Source organism: Quercus lobata, chromosome 3 (assembly GCF_001633185.2).
Source record: "Quercus lobata isolate SW786 chromosome 3, ValleyOak3.0 Primary Assembly, whole genome shotgun sequence".
NCBI classification, from domain to species: Eukaryota; Viridiplantae; Streptophyta; class Magnoliopsida; order Fagales; family Fagaceae; genus Quercus; species Quercus lobata.
In genome coordinates, this window is record NC_044906.1 from 68,723,657 (window position 1) to 68,745,616 (window position 21,960).

At 34.1% G+C, this 21,960-nt stretch overlaps 5 protein-coding genes across 10 annotated transcripts; 3 read left to right on the forward strand and 2 right to left on the reverse strand.

Moving 5' to 3' along the window:
- The first annotated feature begins 191 nt into the window (after nucleotides 1-191).
- On the forward strand, nucleotides 192-2,235 carry LOC115978733 ((R)-mandelonitrile lyase-like). Its single transcript, XM_031100592.1, has 3 exons — nucleotides 192-331; nucleotides 426-1,067; nucleotides 1,224-2,235. The coding sequence occupies exons 1-3, from the start codon at nucleotides 235-237 to the stop codon at nucleotides 2,099-2,101; spliced, it is 1,617 nt and encodes a 538-aa protein (XP_030956452.1). The 5' UTR covers nucleotides 192-234; the 3' UTR covers nucleotides 2,102-2,235.
- An 83-nt stretch (nucleotides 2,236-2,318) lies between these two features.
- On the reverse strand, nucleotides 2,319-3,402 carry LOC115978734 (E3 ubiquitin-protein ligase MPSR1). The gene has a single exon (XM_031100593.1). The coding sequence runs from the start codon at nucleotides 3,120-3,122 to the stop codon at nucleotides 2,442-2,444; it is 681 nt and encodes a 226-aa protein (XP_030956453.1). The 5' UTR covers nucleotides 3,123-3,402; the 3' UTR covers nucleotides 2,319-2,441.
- A 2,265-nt stretch (nucleotides 3,403-5,667) lies between these two features.
- LOC115979525 (50S ribosomal protein L18) lies at nucleotides 5,668-8,352 on the forward strand. Of its 5 annotated transcripts, none has more exons than XM_031101580.1 (6): nucleotides 5,668-5,685; nucleotides 6,412-6,437; nucleotides 6,517-6,620; nucleotides 6,880-6,974; nucleotides 7,667-7,819; nucleotides 8,068-8,352. In XM_031101580.1, exons 1-6 carry the CDS (start codon nucleotides 5,683-5,685, stop codon nucleotides 8,221-8,223), a joined length of 537 nt encoding a protein of 178 aa, XP_030957440.1. In that variant the 5' UTR covers nucleotides 5,668-5,682; the 3' UTR covers nucleotides 8,224-8,352. The 5 variants fall into 5 exon arrangements, with proteins under 5 accessions (XP_030957440.1, XP_030957442.1, XP_030957441.1 ...); XM_031101582.1 differs by lacking the exon at nucleotides 5,668-5,685 and adding an exon at nucleotides 5,947-6,128; XM_031101581.1 differs by lacking the exon at nucleotides 5,668-5,685 and adding an exon at nucleotides 5,948-6,128 and having other exon boundaries at nucleotides 6,412-6,620.
- A 3,667-nt stretch (nucleotides 8,353-12,019) lies between these two features.
- Nucleotides 12,020-12,670, forward strand: LOC115981336 (protein DMP9-like). Its single transcript, XM_031103487.1, has one exon. It carries the CDS (start codon nucleotides 12,020-12,022, stop codon nucleotides 12,668-12,670), a length of 651 nt encoding a protein of 216 aa, XP_030959347.1.
- Nucleotides 12,671-14,023: 1,353 nt separating this feature from the next.
- Nucleotides 14,024-20,106, reverse strand: LOC115978736 (beta-1,3-galactosyltransferase GALT1). 2 transcript variants are annotated; one of them, XM_031100594.1, is made up of 9 exons: nucleotides 19,809-20,106; nucleotides 18,235-18,424; nucleotides 17,302-18,111; nucleotides 16,399-16,577; nucleotides 15,979-16,260; nucleotides 15,507-15,635; nucleotides 15,256-15,435; nucleotides 14,877-14,984; nucleotides 14,024-14,707 (listed from the first exon to the last, which is right to left on the reverse strand). In XM_031100594.1, the coding sequence occupies exons 3-9, from the start codon at nucleotides 18,104-18,106 to the stop codon at nucleotides 14,495-14,497; spliced, it is 1,896 nt and encodes a 631-aa protein (XP_030956454.1). In that variant the 5' UTR covers nucleotides 18,107-18,111; nucleotides 18,235-18,424; nucleotides 19,809-20,106; the 3' UTR covers nucleotides 14,024-14,494. The 2 variants fall into 2 exon arrangements, with proteins under 2 accessions (XP_030956454.1, XP_030956455.1); XM_031100595.1 differs by having other exon boundaries at nucleotides 18,235-18,340; nucleotides 19,809-20,064.
- Between the last annotated feature and the right edge of the window lie 1,854 nt (nucleotides 20,107-21,960).

Consider the following 21,960-nt stretch of genomic DNA (forward strand, 5'->3'; position numbering starts at 1 on the left):
GTGAGAAAGTAAAGATGGCTTAGAAATCATCATAACAGCAAAATCATTAGTTATCCAACCAACAAATACAGAATCATTGACCAAACCACGCGTATGCTTAAATATAAATGAACATAAAGGAGCTGTAATCAATTTATGCCACTAAGTCTAAGACTCGATAATTATGAAGCCTGCCCACGAGGTCAATAAATATTGCCCTCCTTATACTCCTCAAGCCAGTGATGTGGAAACAGTATGGAGCTTTCACAAACCATTCATGGCCATGTGCTTCTCATTGCATCTTTGCTCTTACTAATTAACTTTTGTTTAGCTTCTTCTTCACTGCCTCAAGGTATGAACTTCCCATTAATTAGCCTTTTTTTTTATAAGCACAACTCATTCTAGTTGACTGAGTTGAGCATTGACCTCATTCTTATTCACTGTAGGAAACAGACTCCCCTACATGACTTCAGATGTCGAAGAAGTTTCAGGTAAATCTTTCAATTACATTGTTGTTGGGGGAGGCACTGCTGGCTGCGCTCTAGCTGCAACGTTGTCTGAGAAATTCTCGGTGCTATTGGTAGAACGAGGTGGCTCACCATATGGAAACCCCTTAGTATTGGATAAAAGGTACTACGGGTTTGCATTGATCAAAACTGATGAATACACATCAGTTGCACAAAGCTTCGTCTCCAAGGATGGAGTCATGAATCAAAGAGGAAGAGTTCTTGGAGGTTCATCAGCTATAAATTTTGGGTTCTATAGTAGAGCAAGTGAGTATTTTATTCAAAAAGTCGGGTTGGAGAAGGAACTTGTTAAGGATGCTTATGAATGGGTGGAATCTAGAATTGTCTCTAAACCTGAGTTGACCCAGTGGCAGATTGTTGCAGAATTTGGCCTTCTTGAAGCAGGAATTCTACCTTACAATGGTTTTAGTTTGGAACATATCGAGGGAACAAAGGTGGGTGCAACTGTTTTTGATGAAAATGGAATGAGACACACCTCAGCTGATCTTTTGGAGGCAGGAAATCCAGAAAATATCACAGTTCTTTTGAATGCAACAGTAAAGAATGTCATCTTCTATAATGGTAAGCAAGAAAGCTTATAGTAAAGTTCTTAATAGTAATATGATGCTGTAAAGTTCTTACAGTCATCTTTTGTATTGACTAAAAACTTTTGGTTCAGCATTTTCTTTTGGAACATCTAGTTCTTATTAACCTCACATTTGTCTTGAAATGATGCAGAAAACAGGAATGAGAGTAGAGCTTGGGGTATAAGGTTTATCAAGAGCAATGGTAGCCCTGATCAAACTCATGAAGTATATCTCAACCAACCTGAATGTTCCAGTTCTTGGGGAGAGGTGATATTATCAGCAGGGGCTTTAGGCAGCCCCCAAATTTTATTGTTAAGTGGCCTTGGACCTCAAGCACACCTCAGGGAGTTCAATATCCCAATTGTGCTTGACTTAGAGGGTGTTGGACAAAGAATGCAAGACAACCCTGGCATTGCCCTCTTAGTGGACAATAAGCCAAAAAATCAGCTACCAGACACACCCCAAGTTGTTGGTATAGCAGATAACTTCAAGTTCATAGTTGAAGCAGGAATCGTACCTGTAAGCTTGAATGCAACAAGAATGACAGTTGCTGCCAAACTTGCATTCCCAGCATCAAAAGGAAAGCTTGAATTGAATAGCACAGACCCCAGGGAAAATCCATCAGTGCAGTTCAACTATCTAGCAAAGGAAAAGGACATGGATGAATGTGTAAAGATGAGTCAACTGCTTGAAAGAGTTGCAAGGTCTCAATCAATTGCTATGTTTGTGGGGGTGGAACACAAAAGCGAGCTCATGTCTAGTGAAGATGAGCTGAGAAAATCTTGCAAGAAAAATGTGAGGACCTTTTATCACTACCATGGTGGTTGTACAGTTGGATCAGTTGTGGACAAGGATTACAAGGTGTATGGGGTCGAGGGATTGAGAGTAGTGGATGGCTCAACCTTCCTGGAATCACCAGGCACAAATCCAATGGCCACTCTCTTAATGTTAGGAAGATACCAAGGGATCAAGATTCTCAAAGAAAAATCAGATGCTGGTCCATTTAATACCCAGCAACAAAGGCCATAAGAAATTCTGATTCAGTATGTATCAGCTGACTAAAAGTAAGAATGTGAAAACAAATATTGAAATAAAATATTTCAGTTCTTGTAATCAATTTAACTCTATAAATTTTTGTCCCCCTCTAGCCAAGGTCACCTATGTGAACAATATGCCTTATGTTATATCTTGTATGAAGTTGCTTAGTGTTTGTCACTTTGTCCATACCTTAGGATCCCAACTTCAATTAAATAAAAGAAAAAATATACAATCTATTTATTCCTCACAAGAAAAACATAATCAAAGTCAAATTCTTTTTGATATACATTTTATTTTTTTTCTCAAAAAGAAAAAATTTACAAAATTTTGTCTAGACCTCCATTTCATGATCAGGTTCAGGTCTAGTAGGACTTGAGGAAGAGTCATTGGGATCACTTGAGGGAGTTTGATCAGAGTCAGGCCTATTTCTCCTACCACTATTGAAAGAAAAACTAACCCAGATCTCTCTCTCAACCCTCTTCTTGCCCACCTCGTCCTCATCAACAGGCATCTTGTACCTGCAAACCGGGCAAGATCCATGAATCCCCAACCACTTCTCTATACAACTTGCATGGAATTTATGCTTACAAGGCATTTCTTTGACCACCCCACCACAAAGCTCCCACTCCTCCAAGCAAATCACACACTCCTCACTATCATCTACACTCACCTCCACATCTGGTAAGGCCTCTATTGAAGCCTTTGATGCTGGCGGCTGACCATCCTTGGTACCCAGCTCATGTATCAGTGAATCCAAGCTTGATGCTGTGTTTCCTTCAATCACTACCATGCCTTGCGTAAAAGGGTCTATGAGGATGATTCTGTCATTTGGGCTTCTGGCTCTATCTCTATTCTCAGTTTCTTGATCTGGGTGTTCTTGTTGCTGTGGTTCAGGGTCTCTTCTTGGAGTGGTGAAGCCAAAGATGAAAGGCAGCAACAGAGAGAGGTCTCTATTTCTCACTAGCCTCTCAAACATCGGTTCATTCTCTGACACCTCAGGTTCAGAAGCCATTGGATTCACAACACAAACACACACACACACACGCTCAAAAAAGTATAGTGCTTTCTGGGATTCACAACACAAAACACAAAAAGTTTAAAATTTTCTGGGATTCAGAGCACACAGAATACAAAAAGTTGAAAGCTTTATGGATTGAGAGAGAGAGAGAGATAATGAAGATGTAGGAAGTGGGATTTGAGGAGATTATAAGGTTGAAGAGAATGGGTGTGCGCCCACTGGAAGATTGTGGAAGGATCTGGAATGTGAGCACTGTACGTGTGAGACGGACAGAGACTTAGAGAGAGACTTGTAGTTGTAGTTCAATGTTTTTTATTTTTTTTATTCAATTAATTTTTTCAATTCATGATTATCATCTTCATTAATCTTCAATGCAAAGTAGTAGCACTTTCCAAGTAGGGTAGAGGGGATATTTATGGGTGTGATCATATACTGATGGGCATACCCTAGTATCTCTGTAGTGTAGACTGCCAATGAGAATCCTGAATTTGAGCGTTGAATCTTGGAAGGTAATTTGTATATGCACTTAAAAATATGTGTTTTGTTATTTAAAAATATGTGTGAAAATACGTACGGATGAAAAAGTTTGTAAAAATATGTATAATGTTGTTTAAAAACTGAAAATGATTGTTCGAAATGGTATACCAAACACCCCCTTAATTTATAGCAACATACCAACAATGAGTTTTTTTTTTTCCCTTTTTTTCAGGAAAATACAATGAGTATTTTCATAGATTGTGATTAGTGCTCGTAAAGTTGTGATTTACAACTATGTTTTATGTTGGTTTTAATTTCGTATCAAATTTTATTGTAATTTTGTTCAATTATTTCCCTGTATTTTTGTGAGATTTAATGTAAGGGCTGTGCGTGAGAGTTTGGTGAAAAATCTGTGAAGAAGTGGTTTTCGCAACTAAACTCGTGACCCGCATAGGCCAAGTCACTGGTGACCCGCGAAACCCACTACATGTTGCTTTTTGGAGTGTAACTTTTCTTATTCTTTACTAACACTATATAAACCCTTATTATCCACGAAATGTAAAGAATGAGTATTTTCTAAAGAAACTTTTGAGAGAAAAACCTTAGTCAAATACTTGAGAGTTAGAGATTGTTTTATCCATAATCCTTTACATCATTTTTTTAAAGTTTCAATCTACTCCCACCTCTCCATCTATACATCCTTGAGAAGTTTTTAGCCACTTACCTCACCCATCCTAAGTGTTGAGAGAAGTTTTGGTACCTTTGGGAAGTATTGGAAGAAGCCACTGAGTGGTAGATGCAATCGAGCGAAATTACAGGATCTGAAAAGCTAGTGAAGACAAGACCTCAAAAAATCTTTTGGTAGTAGGAGCTTATAGAGCTCAAGTACATTGGGTAGATTAAGCTTGAAAGGTCTTTTTGATATTTGTGTACTCCAACTTATTTACTAGTGGATTGATTTCGACTTGGAGGGCTATGAAGAAGTTTTTCGCTAAGTACTTCGATTTCCTTTTCAATAACACATTTTGGTATTATCTTGTATTTGCATTTCTCTTCCCTATTCTTTAAACTTTACATTTATTGCTTATTGTACTTGCTTATGGCTTAAAGTAGTATTACCGGTTTATTGCGTATGTTTTACTCTTATTTTGCACTTAGATAAGTTAAAGTAAAAACAATTAAGCCGTAATTTAAAATTGGGGGTCTAAACAAGCATTAGTGTTTTTACACTAATTGAGCTCTCAGTGCTATATCACATGAAACTATTTTTAATATCATTTATATTTAATACCAATCATAACTTATCATTTTAGCTATTCTGTAAATTTATCGTATTTCTAAACTTATTGATATGCTTAGAACAAATTTAATAGCTCATTTTTCTTTATAAAATAATTTTAAAAATCATTTGTGAATCCTCATAGCGTTGAAATTTTGGATGGGCAAGGATCATAACTTATCATTTTAGCTATTCTGTAAATTTATCGTATTTCTAAACTTATTGATATGCTTAGAACAAATTTAATAGCTCATTTTTCTTTATAAAATAATTTTAAAAATCATTTGTGAATCCTCATAGCGTTGAAATTTTGGATGGGCAAGGTTGGGGATACAATTTTTTATAATCTTTTTTTCATACTTATTAAGGTAATAACTTGTGATTGAAACAATATCATTAATACATTGTTCCATTCTTAAAAGCACTTTTTTGTGTGCACCTATTACACTTCAATGTCAATAATTGTGAACGTATTTGTGAAGGAAAATGTATTTATTAATTATGAATTTGTGGTTGCCTTTTAAATATATGGTTTTTTTTATTATTAAAAACATAATAAAGATTTTATTTTTTTTTTTTAAAAGGCAAGTTAGTAAGGTTAGTCATTTCAAAGTAAATTCTCTTCATGTAGTCTCATGACCCCAAATGTTAATGGCAACTTAAGTCCAAGCACTTATGCCGAGGAGGACAAAAGTCAACCATTAAACCCCTTCTCATGAGTTTTATACCGTTAATTTTTCATCTTCTTTTAACTTGTTATCAATAAGTAATGATGAATTATGAAACACACAGTTACAAATGGTAAGACTCTTGGATGCTTTTATTCTTAGCTCTAATCATTTGTTTAATAGACTTATCTTTTTTCACAAGTAATTATGCTGTTACTTTTGGCTTTTGGGATGGTGGAAGCATTGGAACTGTAAAGTAAATTGGGGACCCTTCCATCAAGTAAAAGAGTGTTTCCAACTCAAGTGAATCAATCAATAAGTATATATATATATATATATATATATATATATATATTGCTGAATAATTAATCAATAAGTATATTTGAGTACTTCTTGGATAAGTTGATGACATGTTGCTATGCACTGAGGGGGTTTCAATAAGTTTGCATGTGCTATATTGTAGAAAAATGGAACCCCTTTTGTTGGGTTTGGTGGGTTTGTTGATGCCTTGATGGGATGGGAACCCCTTAGTCTCCACTAGTGACAAGGCAAGATATCTACTTTATTCTAGCTAAGGTGCGTGTACAAAGGACCAGTGAATCCATTGTATTCTTCTCTTATTTTTTCTTGGCCATCATAGTCAATCTCATTTTTTGTGGAAAACCCAGAAGAAGAAAAGGCCAAAATGCTAGCTTTTAAAAAATCCAAATAGCTGATTTAACTCTTACTTTCTTTGACCTTAGATATATAGTACTTGATTTTGAGCATAAACTGTTTGCTGACATCTGCACATAACTTGTTTGATAAAATTCCTGAACGACTAGTCTTTGTGTTTCTGAAGTTTTAACGCATGTTTCAGGTATTATGTAGTGGCCATTTTGCAAGGTAAGGTGGTCTTGTAAGTCATTGCTAAAGCGTCTTACTCAGTTCTGGGTGTGCTTTAAAATTTTCAAGAAATGCACAGAATGGCTCTGGTGAATGCTCCTGCACTGCAATTCAAGTCTTCAGCTATGTTTGGGATCTCTTCAAAACCATTTAACTTCCTTCCCATGCAGAGTAGAAGTAAGGGTAAGAAAACTATCAATTTTCATTTCTTTACACATAGGGGAACTTGTGGTTAGAATGTATTCTTTCCAATTTTGTGCACAGAGTTGGAGATGCATGCAGTACACATAGTGATAGGTAAACGTGAGGTGCTGCATATATAGGACCAGTTAGCATATAACTATATCACAATGCCAACTTTGTATTTATCAAAAAAAAATCACTCTGCCAACTTTGTTCCCTTTATGACTCTTGATTGAGTTAAATGCTGGGCTTTTCATAGGTTTCTCTGTGAGGCCATTGGTTGTTGAAGTGAGAGCAAGAGCAAGAGCAAGAAAAGAAAGTGCAAAAATCAGAAATATAAGGATGCAAAAGAAGGTATGACTTCTCTTTATTTTTAAAATAATTTGCTAATGTAATGCATAGGGCATTTTATTTTTTGGTGTCATGCTTATTATTTGTACTTTATAGTGGGCTGCCCTATTTTGAAGTTGAGGAAGCTGTTTGTAGTTTAAACTAGATTAGGTTTTCTCGAAGTAGATTCGTGTACTCTTTGGAGATATATACATATTTTTCTCTTCCAACTTAATCAGGAGGGGATAGTATTGTAGTAGACTGAACTATTGTTTTCAGGTTCTTCAAGTCAGAGGCTCTCTACCTCAATGTCTTGGATGTATAGCCCTCATAAATTTGTCTTATGTCCGTAAATAACATTCAGGGTTTATTCTTAGACTACAAAAAGCCATGACGTAATTCCATAAACTTCCTTTTCATGTACAAGTCCTCGTCACAAAATCTATGAGATAATCTTCTTTCATTCTTTGGGCGTCAATAAAGTTTTTATTGGGCTTACCTCTTAGAAGAACATACCTATATACCCAAAAAAAAAAAAAAAACACAGAACCATAACAAGATATAATAATAGAATATGAGTCTAGATGATGCTGCTGTGCTGGATTTCTTTGGTTATATGGCACTAAGTATACGTTCATGTCACACAATTATTTTATGTCTTGGTAGTATGAGTCAACTAATCTATCAAAACCATAATTTGTGTAATTCTTGACCAGTTTAATGGCACACCTACGAGTCCAAGGCTTTCGGTATTCTGTTCAGATAAGCAGTTGTATGCTATGCTGGTAGATGATAAAAATAAGAAGTGTTTGTTTTATGGAAGCACTTTGCAGAAATCTATTCGTCAGAATCCCTCTTGTACCACCACAGTAAGTATTCCATCTTCAGTTAGAGGCTCTTATCAAAATTATTAAAATAATAAATGTACATATTTGTGGAGAGATCTTAACCACTGTCATCATAGACATCTATTTGATTGTGCAGTTGCAATTCCATTATTCCTTTCAAATTATTAAATGCAATCCCCCACCCCAAGAAAAAAAACTCCCCTTATTGGTTCGTATTGTAATGCCTTATTGTCTTGATTTTGTTCTGTTTTGACTCTTGATTATATCAGGAAGCTGCTAAGCTTGTTGGTGAGGAGCTTGTCAAAGCTTGTAATGATCTAAACATAAATGAAATATCATCTTATGATCGCAATGGTTTTGCTTGTGGGGAAAGAATGCAAGCATTTGAGATAGCAATTTCTCGTCATGGGTTCTTGCCACGATAGATTTGTATCTACATCAAATTGAGCACTTGATAATTTTTGTAACTAGAGCTCTGCAATAAAGAACTCGGTTAACTTCTTGCTAGCTAGGATGTTCAAACTGTTACACGTGGTTCTTTTATCTCTATATATTAAAAGGATTCAGAAAGTTAATTATGATTTCGGAAAATGTCAAAAATACCCCTAATCTAAGTAGATAATCTTTATTCTTAAAAAATAAAAAATGAAGTCAAAATTGTAATTCAACAAAATTCAAAAACAAAAAAAAAAACTACCAAATGAACTTTTTTTTTCCCTAAAAATTAGCACACACTAAATCTAATAGTTTACTTCATTTCAAATTCTAAATTTTAATTTCTTAAAAATTCATTTCTGCATAATCTCACTAACAATGATAAATTCAAATTAAAAAATTACATTAAACTCAAAATAAAAAAAGAGCCTTATCGCACTTGCGGAGTGCGTGTGATGAGGCTAGTATATATATGTGTATATATATATATATATATATATATATATAGTGCCTTTACTTGTGTCATCAATTGGCAAAACAGAATTTTGCCTTCTATTCAAAGCTGATTTTTTTTCTTGGACGTGGATGTTTTAATTGAGGGATAAATTGAATGTTATGCTCTCTGATTTATCCTACAAAATAGCCAAAAAAGAAAAGGACAGTCTTACGTTTATACTTGGCATTTGTGGAAGTTAATACTATCCCCTCTTGTTAATAGGCAAAGAGAACATTCAAATTCTTTTACCAATAGCGAAAATGCTACCCCTAAAATTTCCCTGCCATATATACTCTGGCTGGTTCAGAAAACAAGAATATAACTGTTATCAACATTCTTGGTGAAGGTCTTTCCTTTTTTTCCTTTGGATTGGGGGTGGGGGGTGTTTAGTAATTAAGGGTGCGTTTGGATACCGCTGAAAACTGAAAACTGAAACTGAAAACTGAAAAACACTGTAGCGAAATAATTTTTAAATGTGTGAATAGTATCGTGGGACCCATTTTTAATGAAAAAGTTGCTGAAAAGTGAAATTTGTGGGTCCGTGAACAGTACACGATGTGCTGTGATTGGTCCAAAAAAATTTGAAAAGTCAAAGTTTGCGGCTACTGTTCATTGAACAGTGCATGAACAGTAGCCGCTTGTGGGAAAATCGCGTGAAAAAAAAAAAAAAAAAAAAAAAAAAAAAAAAAAATAGAAAAACGCAAACGCGGATTGGGCAAAAAACGCCCAATCCAAACGCAACCTAAGAATACTTGCATTAAGAAGAAAGAGGGGGCCCTAAACCATCTCTACCATCTGGGCAGCAAACCAACAGGGAGGTTAGAGATGGTTAAAGGCCCATCCCAATTACAAAAGGATGCCCAAGAAGCAACATTATGGGCCAAAAAATCCAGGTTCCGAGGTACAAAACTAAAATCCCAGCAAGGGAGATCTTAAATATTCAAAATAGGAAGAAAATCTGGTGTAGAGGTAGCAAAAGCCGTATTTTGGAGAGCTTCTATTATTGTCAATGAAATTTCCTTCAAATTGAACATAAGTAAAATTGTGTTGGATAGAAAGTTTCAAGGCTAAAAGAGTTGTATTGACTTTGTTAGTTTTTAGACCCCTTAAACAATTGATTAAACCTAAGTAATTAGCCAAGTTGTTACTTAGTCCAATTAAACAAGTCTAGGTTATCACAATAAAACAATCATATCATGCAAAGCAGCGGAAAATAAATAACACAAGATATGATCACACAGGAAACCAAATCGGTAAAAACCTGGGGAGGATTTGACCTAGTTATTCTCAAGGTAAACCTGAATCCACTATCTGAAAGAATCGAAGTTTATACAAAAGGACTTACAAGCACCCCCGCTTGACTTCCTAATGCTACCAACCAGTAGAACTTACTGACACGACCACGTGCAAGCTCCGAATCCACGGACTCCTTCTTTCTTGGATTCCCACCAGCTACAAGCACCCCCGCTTGTGTATTCTTTAAACTTTAATGGCAGCAACTGTTTTGATCATCAAGGTGTAGAGAATATCTCCTCCTTGAAAACCTTAAGTTTGTGTAAAGGAAAACTCCTCTAGATCTCACAAGAGATTTACACAAACTGCAATATGAGCAACACTAAAACGTGGTTAGGGTTTGCCTTTTATACTTAGGACAAATAAGAAACTCTAAAAACGTTTTAAAACAACTAGGGCCGAGTTGGAAAATTCTGCAGAAAAGCGATCTGCCCGAGTTTCGATCGGTCGAGCCTAAGCTTCGATCAATCGAGCCAGGCCGAAAGCCACAGTGCTTTCTGCTTTACACTTGATTCCAACTTTTCATTGACTTACAACTTTGAGCTAGCTTTAAACACTTCTAAACACATTGTTTTGATCATGGTTTGCCAACAATACAAATTAGAGTTCTAAATACATAAAGTCCTACACTTTAGAACCTAACAGACTTCACCAAGGAGGGGGTGATAGAGGCAGTAAAGATGAATGTTTAGTTTATTGATGGGGTTACATGAAATCTAATATTTGGGAAATAGAACTTTTAGTTCCCTTTTTTATACTTCCAAAAAAATCATTATTATGAAAATAGTTTTGCAGTTGAACTGGTATTTACTATTGTTTTCAATTGAAAGGTTTAGAGTTCCAATCTTTTCTCTTCCAACTATTAAATTATAGTTTCTCAAAAAAAAAAAAAACTATTAAATTATAAAATAAAATAAAAATCATATTATCTTTTTATTTTTTTTAGAAGCAAATCATATTATCTAATTGAAAGTGATTTAAGACCCCCAAAATAAGGATATATAAAAGTATATTGACATATTTAATATTGTCCATCAAATTATATTTGAGTACTCCACTAGGAGAAATTTCATATGCTTGGGCAACGAACTTATATAACATTTTTCTTACTAACATGTAAGATTCATGTGTCAGTGAGAGAAATGTTGTATAAGCCTAGCACAGGAGATACCATCTTTTCCACATAAGGGAACCACATGTCAATGAGAAAGATGTTATACAAGTGTGTGACGTAGGAGTTAGTGTCTCTACTAGGGCACTAACAATTATATTTTCAAAATAAATAAAGAATTTTGTTTATCAGTGTCCTTATGACAATTGTTAATAAACTATTTTAGGAAAGTTTTTAACATTACTTTCTTGGGAAATATAAAAAATCATAAAAAAATTAATTACTTTTTTCTTTTCCCAAAAAAAATTTCTAAAATTATTTTTTAAATCAATATCCTTAGGGCTCTCGTTAACTTCTCCCATAAATAAAAAGGTTTATAGTGAAAAAAAAAAAAAAAAAAAAAAAATCAAATCAAGATCCCTAAAATTACAACACTCATTTATACCTTTCAAGATCCCTGCTCGCAAGCACATTATTTCTTGGGTTTTGCTTCAATCCTCTTCGTAATTATTATTGAAAAAAAAAAAAAAAAAAACTCTCTTCTTAATTTTGCTTCTTCCTTCTTTCATTTTTTTTTTTTTTTACCTTCAATCTCTCTTTTTTTTTTAAAAAAAAAAATTTGATAAATGCTTCAATCATTTTTTATGAAATGGATAAGATTTTAACAACTCTACAGTGGAAACAGTGTATTTCGTGAAAATGTGTGAACGGCAACCTTTGAGAGACAGTTAACTAACCGTTACAAACAACGTTAAAAAAAACTACAAAAACCGACCCCCCCAAACCCCATAAACACACACATTTACGCTCACTGCTCTCTCTCACTCCATACTCATCTGTGTCTCAATTTTTTTTGGCTTTGTTACACACCAAAAAAAACTCAACAATGGAGCCAAAACCTGAAGACATTGGAATCAAAATCTACACCACTGAACCGGTTGAACACACAACCAAAGACCCATCTTCAGAATCCACTGACCCTCTTCAACATGGCCGAAAAAGAAGAGCAGTGGCCAAAGGGGTCCAAAAAACAATCTCAAAAACATCAATGCTTGTGAACTTTCTTCCAACTGGGACTCTTCTCACGTTTGAGATGGTTCTTCCTTCTGTGTCTGGCAATGGTTTATGCTCCAATGTTAGCACAATCATGATTCATGTCCTTTTAGTCATATGCGCACTCTCTTGCTTTTTCTTTCACTTCACTGACAGTTTCAAAGGCCCTGATGGGAAAACTTACTATGGCTTTGTGACAACTAAAGGTTTGGCTTTGTTTAAGTCAGGGCTTGGTGTTGAGGTTCCTAAGGATGATAGGTACAAAGTTGCGTTCACTGATTTCGTCCATGCAATCATGTCTGTGATGGTTTTCGTGGCTATTGCTTTCTCGGATCATCGTGTCACGGACTGTCTTTTCCCTGGTCATGTCAAGGACATGGATGAAGTCATGGAGAGTTTCCCTTTGATGATTGGGATTATTTGTAGTGGACTGTTCTTGGTGTTTCCAAATACTCGATACGGCATTGGATGCATGTCTGCTTGATTATGATTAGTATTAGTATTACTGGTTTGCTAGAATTGTTCAAAGATTACTATGTTTTGATTCAGTATGAATGTAATGTTTTTGTCATTAGACAAAATTTGAAACAATCGAAATTTGTCGTAAATTGTAATTATCGTCATTGTATAATGTTTGAAGTGAAGGGGGATTATGTGTTAAATTTGATTAGACTTGATATTTCATATCAAATTATTGGACGATTCTGTTTATTGACATTTATGCATATCATGTTTGAATAAAATTCCTAAATGACCGTTCGTAGTGTTTCTAAATTTTCAGCACATGTTTTGGGATTTATATAATGGGCATTTTTCAGGGTAAGGTGGTATTGTAAGTCATTTGTCAAGTGTCTTAACTCAGTTCAGAGTGCTTAAAATTTTTCAAGAATTGCACGGTGTGGCTCTAGTGAATGCTCTTGCACTACAATTAGAGTCTTCTGTTGTTCTTGGATTATGTTCTTTCATGTCCTTTCCATGCAGAGTATAAGTAAGTTTAACCAAACTTACATGTCTCATTTGTTTACACACATTGTGGCTAGAATGTGTTTGGGGTTTGATTTATATAGTCATATTCCTCAGATTAGCATTGGATTATCAAATTTGAATTATTTGTGGATGAATATATGGCCTTTAACTCAATTTTGTGTCTTTCTATTAAATTCACTGCTCAATTTGGAGAAAATGAATTTACTGTTATTAGTTATTTGTGGATGATAGGCTGTAATAATCAATGAGGTATTGAGGGTTATTGCAAAACTATATAATGGAACTATTGTTCTTGTATGATGATAATGATGATGATGGGTGTGTGTGTGTGTTATCATTGCTTTCCTGCGACTTAATGCTCTAGCAAACACTTAGATTATAATAATCTTATTACTTAATTCAGAAATTGAATTTTAAAAAAAAAATTATATTAATCGAAGGGAACTGATGGAAGTAAATTAAATTCTCTAACCAGTTGAAGCTGTGTGTGTGTGTGTGTGCGCGTGTGTAAGAGTGAGAGAGAATTTTTTTCTTATGCAGTTTTTGCAAATTCCCAAACAGGAGTTTAATACATCATTGTAGATGTATTTAAGTGTAACACTAAACACAAATTTGTTCTTAAATGCTTTTCCCTAGAGCGCACCTTTGTCTTATAGACTAGCCTGGATACTTCATACCACTTATTCCCAAGATTGTTGATTTACTTAAAATTATTTCTGCTGAAATGATTCTAGTTGTAAGTGTATATCATCCCATCTGATAGGGCTTCAATTAACTTTCTGATCCAAATCATTTTGAAGGAAATGGTTGTCCTGCCGATCAATTTGGTAGGCAGGTCGGGGAAAAATAATAACATGTACAAACTTGTCTCTTTGAAGTGATTCATCATACAATGATTAAGGTTTAAGGAACTTGGTATTAATTATACAAAAAATTGGAGCAACATTATAGGTAGTATTTGTGATATCCTATTACAGAGTGGACTCTATACAAGGTACTGCTGTCTATCTCTCTACATGTAATACAGATCCTTCCAAGTCATGAAAAATGCGTACGTAGCATATCTTAAAACTCTGAACTATACTAATTACTAATTAAGAATTCCTACTTATACAACAATGCTAAGCCCCTCTCTCGTCTCCCTCACAAAAAATTCCCTTGCTCCCTTTAATTAGAAAGAAAAAGAGAGAAATTTCTTCTTCTTTTTGGTCTATATCACAATCCTGGTCAGTTAAATTTTTTTGAAGTCTCGTTACCAAGATTTTTACTCTTCTTGCCAAGTATCCTGTAGCCTGAAAAAGCTCCAGTGAAACTAATATGTTTATCGATCACCACAGCACATAGCACGATTTCCTTCTTGAAGTTTCTGCCACAAACAGAGCAACTCTCTGGGACCTTGGTAATGAGCAACAACATAACCATCCTTGCACCCCTCGTTATAGACCCTCCCTTCTTTCTCATACCGAACTTTCAAACCCCCCTTCGCCAAATCTGCAATCCATATTCCCATTGCCACATCTTCTAGCTTAAACATCTGTCATATAGCATTCATTTTGTCAGATTGAGACGTTAATGTTTAAACCATGCGGTGTGGAAATGTGTGGAATATAACTGTAGACTCCATTTTTTTTTACGACTCTCTATTACTTTCACAAAATTACTCTTAAAAAAAGGTTCTTCAAAATGTGAATTGCTTATAATACCTTTAGATTTCCTTCCTTATATTTCTTGTAGATTGCCTTTGAAATGTCATGTGACACGACATAACCAGGACCATGCGCCCAAGGTGGGTAAGTTTCCTCGCGCCATTCCTACAGTAGAGCACAGACAATGGAGGTAAGAAAAAAGTGAGAAGAAAGAGGCATGAATATCAGTCTGAAAGTTAAATCTTAAATTCCGAAACAAATCTGATTGTGTATTTCAAATAGTAAATTACCATAAACAAACAAGATTGGTAATTATTTTTAGATCAAGGTAATGGAACTAAAACACCAAGTTATTTATATCCAACAAGAACGATATGCAAAGTAAACACTGAGGAAAATTGCTGAATGAAACGTGTTTTCCAGAATTTAGAGTTACCTCAGGGCTGATATACCACTTGCTATCAGGATTTCGATGCGGTCTGGAGTCTGAATTTATGAGCCCATAAAGCAATGCATGATTCACATTAATCCTGTTAAGAGAAGCGAGCACTTCATCCACACGAACGAATGCATCATCATCTGTCTTCATAACAAACTTTGCAGAAACAACCTCCGTCTGTTGAAGATATTAGGTCAGTGAGGCAAACAATGGATTCTCCTCATTTTAAGGAAAAGATAAGAACTTACACCAAATATGCAAATCGCTAAAGTCTTCCAGGTGATAAGACTGTAGTAGTCAACAAAAGGCATCAACTGTATGTCTCCATATGTCTGTGCCTCATTCCAGAGTTCCTCATTCACTATTTGGTTTTTATGCTGCAATCCAAGCAATAGGCTTAAAATTTTGTTTTGTTGTAAAAGAATTCAAAGCTAGAAGAGAGGAAGAGAGAAATAATCAGATTAAATTTTCAATGCAACATGCAACAATGGCAATCTAATGTTTCCTAAGTTACATGCCTGAGGCATCTAACTCATCTCAGTGCTAGAATTATTTGCAATATGCTTGTGGTCTTAAACCAAAGATCAGGACCTATTTAAGGCAGGATCATCCTTAAGATGAACAAATCATTTTTTGTAGTTTGAAATCACCAAGCATGTAGAAGACCCATCACCTAAAAAAATGTCATACTGATCACAAAATTTCACATGTGAAACTTACCAAACCAACAAAAAATCGAACTGCAACTGTCCCTGACCGCACTGCAGGATACTGCATCCATGTCCTTCGAACAGCCATCCTACGCTTAAAATTGTTCGCATTTGAGAAAACACCAATGAAGAGATCCAATGGTTTTCGAGGAGAGAGAGGAGATGATTTGAGTGATTCTAAATCGATTATATGCTCAGAATCCTCTGATGTGGGTAAACCACTTGCAAGGACAGATATTAACTTTAAATCTCCTGAAATTTTTATTTCGCTTACAAGCCATGGCTCCAATGTCTGAAAAGATAACCAGCCAAGACAATGAATATATGGAAAGGAAAATGAATTTATCCACAGATTTCTAGATGCAACTGGAGTGAGAATGTTAAAAAAAAAAAAAGAAAAGAAAATAAAAGAAGAAGATAAGAAGATTACTTCACGGAAAGCAAAGGATGTAATGTGCTTTCCATCAACTGTCATCTGGATCCCCTCTGATCCCACTCTAAGCGTTGCAACAAATGGATAACTTTGCTTAAAAGGAAAATATTTTCTAGCCTTAGATCCTTGGTTATCATCTTTTCCCACCATCTTGTTGCATTGGTCCAACTCATCCACTGGCATTAGCAACTATTAGAGATATTATACAATTTAAATGACTAATAAACCATGTGATGTTAAATAGATCGCAAAGAAGTAAACATAAAAGAACAAAAAAAGGAATTTGAATATGATTTCAGATTATAACATTCTAAGAAGTTGAGAACAAGACAAGCATTACTATAACAAAAGCTGTATAAATGGTATAGATGCCTATGGCCAGCTGCTAAGACAGATTGTGTAGCACAATAGAGCTTCACGCCTCGATACAGAACAATAAATTGACCAATGTAGTGAACATGTGTTTGAAGGCAACAAAGGCACCAGTCTTTTCTAACACATATTGCTTTCAAGATTACCATATTGCAAACTTCAGTTTTTTTTTGGATATATTACACATGCATCCAATGGGTTTTGATTCTCCGATCTCACTCTCCACCCCTTTTTTATGGGGGGGTGGGGGTGGGGGGGATGGAGGAGGAAGTACATTTGAGCTACAACTCCTAGGCTAAAGCTTCATTATTGAACTAAGAGTCCAAAATGGGCACTACTCAAAATTTTATGCATGTAAAAGTTCTGCTCAGTTGGCCATGGGGATAACATTTTCTTTTTGAATGTAAGAGTGTCACATGGAGGTTGAACGCGCACTTTATACGAACTAAAACATGAAATCAATTAAAAATAAATAAATTTTAAATTAAGTACTCAATAAGTAGAAAAATATGGGAAAGGTATCTGTACCTTTCTTAATTTTTTCAGGAGCAGGAGATGGACAACGCTCCTCTTCACCCCAATCATGAGCTATAGTCCAGGTGTTTTGGACAATTACAGGGTTCTCGGTTATCTTATCACCATGAAGTCTTACATTGTAATGCAAGATGTTGGGTGGATCAGGCTCCCCTGGAAGTGGTTCACCAGTTAAGTCAATACGGAAATTACCAAGAAAACCATTTGGAATTCCTATAATTGTAATGGCAGAACCCTGAGTCAGGCCACAAGGAACCCTCAACTTATAACCGGTACTATTAAGGTCCGTGGCATTCATTTTATTAAGAAAATGGGGACATTGTTTCTCTTTTGCTCTCCCATGTGAACTTTCATTCTGAAGTCTTTGCTTGTCAACTGAATCCACAAGTATATTCCATGCTCCTCCAGCTTCTTTAATAGCATCTACTGCATTAGGTAGACCCTGAGCATGATTAATCAAGTCTTTCAAATGGTTCCATGTTTGAAGGGAATTTTGCTCTTCATTGGATATATTCCTCTTAGCAAAGAGACTTAAGACTATGATATCAGCAGATACCACTTTAGAAGCATTCTCTGGATTTTGAGCTGCAGGTGGAACTCCGGGATCAAGCCATTCAAGAGGATTGATGCCAGTGGTATTGAAGATTGGAGTTGTCAAAAAATTTTGCCCGATAGTATTTTTCGTGATGCCATATCTCAGAACCAGCAGCATAAACACTGATGCAACTAAAACAACACCAAACCATTTCTTCATTCTACTGATTGACAGGGCATCAAAAGTTTTGAACCTGATCTCCATGGTAACTGAGCATAGAGAAACCAAAAGACCACCAGTTGGTGATCATCATACGCATTAGAAACAAATTATGTTTTAACATATAAAATAAAGCCCTTCAGTAATAAATAACCAGATCAATAGAGGCATACATGGAAGGATTTTCACTTCTCAGAAGTGCATGCTTCAGATCTTCTCATTCTCAGTCTGTTCTCATCGGACGTCAACTGTCAGGTTATGCAAGAATGTTCTTCTTGCCTGAAATTGATTGCTCTTGAGTATGAAAAATCTACTACCAAAGTTACTCATAAAGCCTCTGTCATGAGACACTCAACACTGAACCTATATTCAAAACAGTCAGTCTATAAGTTTGCAAACAAAATTAACTAAACAAAGTACATATACATATTTGCATCTAAAACCATGTAAGCAACAGGTTAACTAACTGAACATCTGCTCCTAATTTTGCCCAAAATATGAAAATGTGGTGAACCTCCATGCATTACAATCACATAATGAAAACAGTTTTAATGAAGCAAAAACATAATGTGGAACTAAATAAAAAAAGTTTGAACATTACCCTTTGTTGAGATAAGTTTCCACAATAAGCTCAATTGGGTTTTGCACCAATTTCATTCCGCTATAAATCCCAATTTGACCATTGACTCAATTAATGTTCTCGAGCCACCCCCACAGTGGAACATTTTCTCTCAAATTCATGAAGGACGTTTTTGTAAATAAAAACAATCTATTTGTGCTGTGTACGCGTGTTTGTAAATATATGGGCTTGTCTCTATGGGTATGCAAATATATATTATTATTAACAAATCACACCTATAAAAATATGAGTCAACACCTTCCTGAGCTCTTCACCATCACCAAATGCTTAAAAATGGAGATGGCAATTACTTCCCTCGTTCAAAAACAATATAATACATACACTAAGGTTAGCCCAATATTATATTAGTGAAGACTCGTTGAATTAAACTAGAAGAACTCGTAGTTAGAGACAAAATTATACATATATTACTAGGAAACCATCTTAGAATCACCTATACTAAACTAAGAAGCAAATGGGACCACACTATTTCTTTCAACCACTATTCAAAAAATATAATTTATCAAATTGAAATCCTAACTTCATTCAAAATTAGTGTTAAAATATTCGATTTTAATCAGGCTATTTTGATTATTTTACACTAACCCCTTGTTTACTCATTCAAAACCTAATCTTTTTCCCAAAATTACTTGACTGCCATTGCAGGTTAATGCCACCATTGACTCAGCCAAAGAAAACCGAAAAAATATAAAATAAAATAAAAATAAATCTCTAATTATTCAATAGCTCAAAATTATCTTATACTGCCCTGACTGGTTACTGAGAAAATGAGAGAAAATAACAGATTAAAAAAAAAAAAAGTTTTGTTCTGCTCTAAACTAAACAACTTTACTAATTTAAGCATGATTCAACTGATCAACTTCATTTCAACACCAAAAACCAGAGTTCAAGTTTACTCCAAATTTTCTCGGCAACCAAACAGATCCGAACTCACCGTACTTCAAAAAAACATAAAAGGAAAAGCAAAAGCCAAAAAAAAAAAGGAAAAATATTTAATCAAACAATAAACAGAAAAGGAAATTCACAGTTCCAGCACACGAAAATAAAATAAAATTCAAAAAAGTTTGAAATTCAAAAAAAAAAAAACAGTTAAGTTAGTTTAGTTACCTTGGAATTCTGCTCGTGAAAATGCCGGAAAATGAGGCAGCGAGAAAATTTGCGAGAAAATCTCAGGAAAACAAAGATAGAGAGAGAAAGTTCGATGCTGTGTCGTTTTGGAACTTGAAGACTACGCGTTAACGGTGGGAAAGACTTGAAAGTTGAAAATGAGAGAAAGAGAGAGAAACGGTTTTTTTTGGTCTAAAATGGTGACTTTGTTCATAATTCTTTTATAGAGTGAATAGAAAAGTCTTCATAGTTGTTAGAATTCGCGCTTTGACTGTCTTAAACAATCTAAGTGCCAAGCTCTCTCTTTCCTTTTATTTATTTTATTTATCGTGTCCGATTAACGTCTACACTGAGAACATTTGATAATCGATCATTTTAAGAAAGTTTTAATATCAAAAAATATAATAACAAAAAAAAAAAAAATTAGTTACCCAATTGGTTGGATTATAAGTGTGATGATTTACTTCATGAGTGATATATCTGGTTCAAGTTCAAGATGACCTAACTATGTTTTCTCAAGAAATTTTTTAAAATATATATCCTAAATCAATGTCTTTATACCATCGGATAACTTTTATCTTATTTTATTTAAGGTCCTATTAACGAGTATCTTTAATATATTTGTTAATATACTGTTGTAATAAAATTTTAATATTATTTTTATGAGAAATATAATAAACTGTGACAAAAAAATGAGTTGCTTTTTTTTTCTTTTCTTATAAAAAATATTTCATAAATTAATACCCACATCAATTAAATTTTCCCTTTATTTGATGGGTACTTTAATAGTTATTTTTATGACATTCGTTAACTTTTTCCTTTATCAATAGAAAGTTTTAATATTATTTTCTTGGAAAACATAAAAAGTTGTAAAAAAATTATTTTTTTCTCATAATAAGTTTATAAATCTTTTCTAATTTAATATCTTTAAGATATCAGTTAACTTTTTCTTTATTTAATTAGTTATTTAAAAAAAAATACTGATTAGTTAATTAATTTCGCGGGGAATTGAAATTTAAAAACCAAATCCAACCCGCAAAAGCAAGATTACTAGTAAAGTTGAAACTTGGGACGGCGTGTTTGTAATTCTAACTTTTGTGCGTGTATTGACTACAGTGGCCAATGGCAGAATGCCACGTAGCGTAATTCTTGGTCTCTTTTTTTGTCAACTCTTTGACGTGGACTGCTGTGGTTGGAAGAATGTGAAATGTATGGTGGAGAAGCAAAATACTTTTATGCCTTTCTTTTCTTACTTTTATTTTTTAACTATTTTGAATTCATTTGTGGACAATTCTAGAGTTACTGCCTAGTGATCAACGATCATTACTATGATTTTTTAATGTTCTTTTTTACATTTTTGGAGAGTTGGGGAGGGGAATTTTTGCACTTGGGATATTCTTTGAGACTTGAAAACATCTTTGAGGTTGTAGTTAAACTATAAGATTCATGACAATGATCATTATTATTGTTATATAGCAATGTTAGAAGAATAAATTCTTTCATAATTTGTTAAAGTTAGTAAATTTTGATTAAAATAATATCACTTTTATATGGTAATCAAAACACATAAAGTTAACTATTTTGAAAAAAAAAATATTACTATTTTTTTGTTGATGATTTGATAGTTGGGAGAGAGGTGATTTAAACTATGTACATCTTTGTTGAAAATACTTAGAAGTGCTAGTTAAATTATGAGTCTTTTAACAAAATTACTAGATTTATTGCTTAGTGTGTTTTGGTAAGTATATTTTCATTGGTTTATTTTACATAATTTGTGTAAAAATAGAAAAAAGATAAATTAACATTTTTTTTAAAAAATACAATTAGATTTGAATCTATAGTGTTTGTTTTATAATAATTGCTTTATGATGATTATTAACACAAATTACTTTTTTAGTGTAAGTGAAATGAGTAATGCTACAAACACAAACTATTTTCAACATTTTTACAAACTGATGTTATGGCTAACTTCTTACTGGTTTTCATATAGACTCACCGTTAATATTACTTATTTATCTGCTAATAATCATTCACCATATCAGAAATTTGTAATTTTTCTTTTTTTTGTAAAATCGTTTGTATCTCTAACATTACTCAATTGAAATTACTAGATAACAAAAAATTCTATAAGTTGAGTTAAATGGAATACACG

Coding starts and splice junctions, on each gene's coding strand:
- LOC115978733 (XM_031100592.1), top strand. CDS start 235: ATGGAGCTTTCACAAACCATTCATGGCCATGTGCTTCTCATTGCATCT. Junction 332..425: donor TTCTTCTTCACTGCCTCAAG/GTATGAACTTCC, acceptor TATTCACTGTAG/GAAACAGACTCCCCTACATG. Junction 1,068..1,223: donor GAATGTCATCTTCTATAATG/GTAAGCAAGAAA, acceptor GAAATGATGCAG/AAAACAGGAATGAGAGTAGA.
- LOC115978734 (XM_031100593.1), bottom strand. CDS start 3,122: ATGGCTTCTGAACCTGAGGTGTCAGAGAATGAACCGATGTTTGAGAGG.
- LOC115979525 (XM_031101579.1), top strand. CDS start 6,403: ATGTTTCAGGTATTATGTAGTGGCCATTTTGCAAG. Junction 6,438..6,516: donor TGTAGTGGCCATTTTGCAAG/GTAAGGTGGTCT, acceptor AGAAATGCACAG/AATGGCTCTGGTGAATGCTC. Junction 7,820..8,067: donor ATCCCTCTTGTACCACCACA/GTAAGTATTCCA, acceptor TGATTATATCAG/GAAGCTGCTAAGCTTGTTGG.
- LOC115981336 (XM_031103487.1), top strand. CDS start 12,020: ATGGAGCCAAAACCTGAAGACATTGGAATCAAAATCTACACCACTGAA.
- LOC115978736 (XM_031100594.1), bottom strand. CDS start 18,106: ATGGAGATCAGGTTCAAAACTTTTGATGCCCTGTCAATCAGTAGAATG. Junction 16,261..16,398: donor CATCCTTTGCTTTCCGTGAA/GTAATCTTCTTA, acceptor TTATCTTTTCAG/ACATTGGAGCCATGGCTTGT. Junction 15,436..15,506: donor TAGCGATTTGCATATTTGGT/GTAAGTTCTTAT, acceptor TATCTTCAACAG/ACGGAGGTTGTTTCTGCAAA.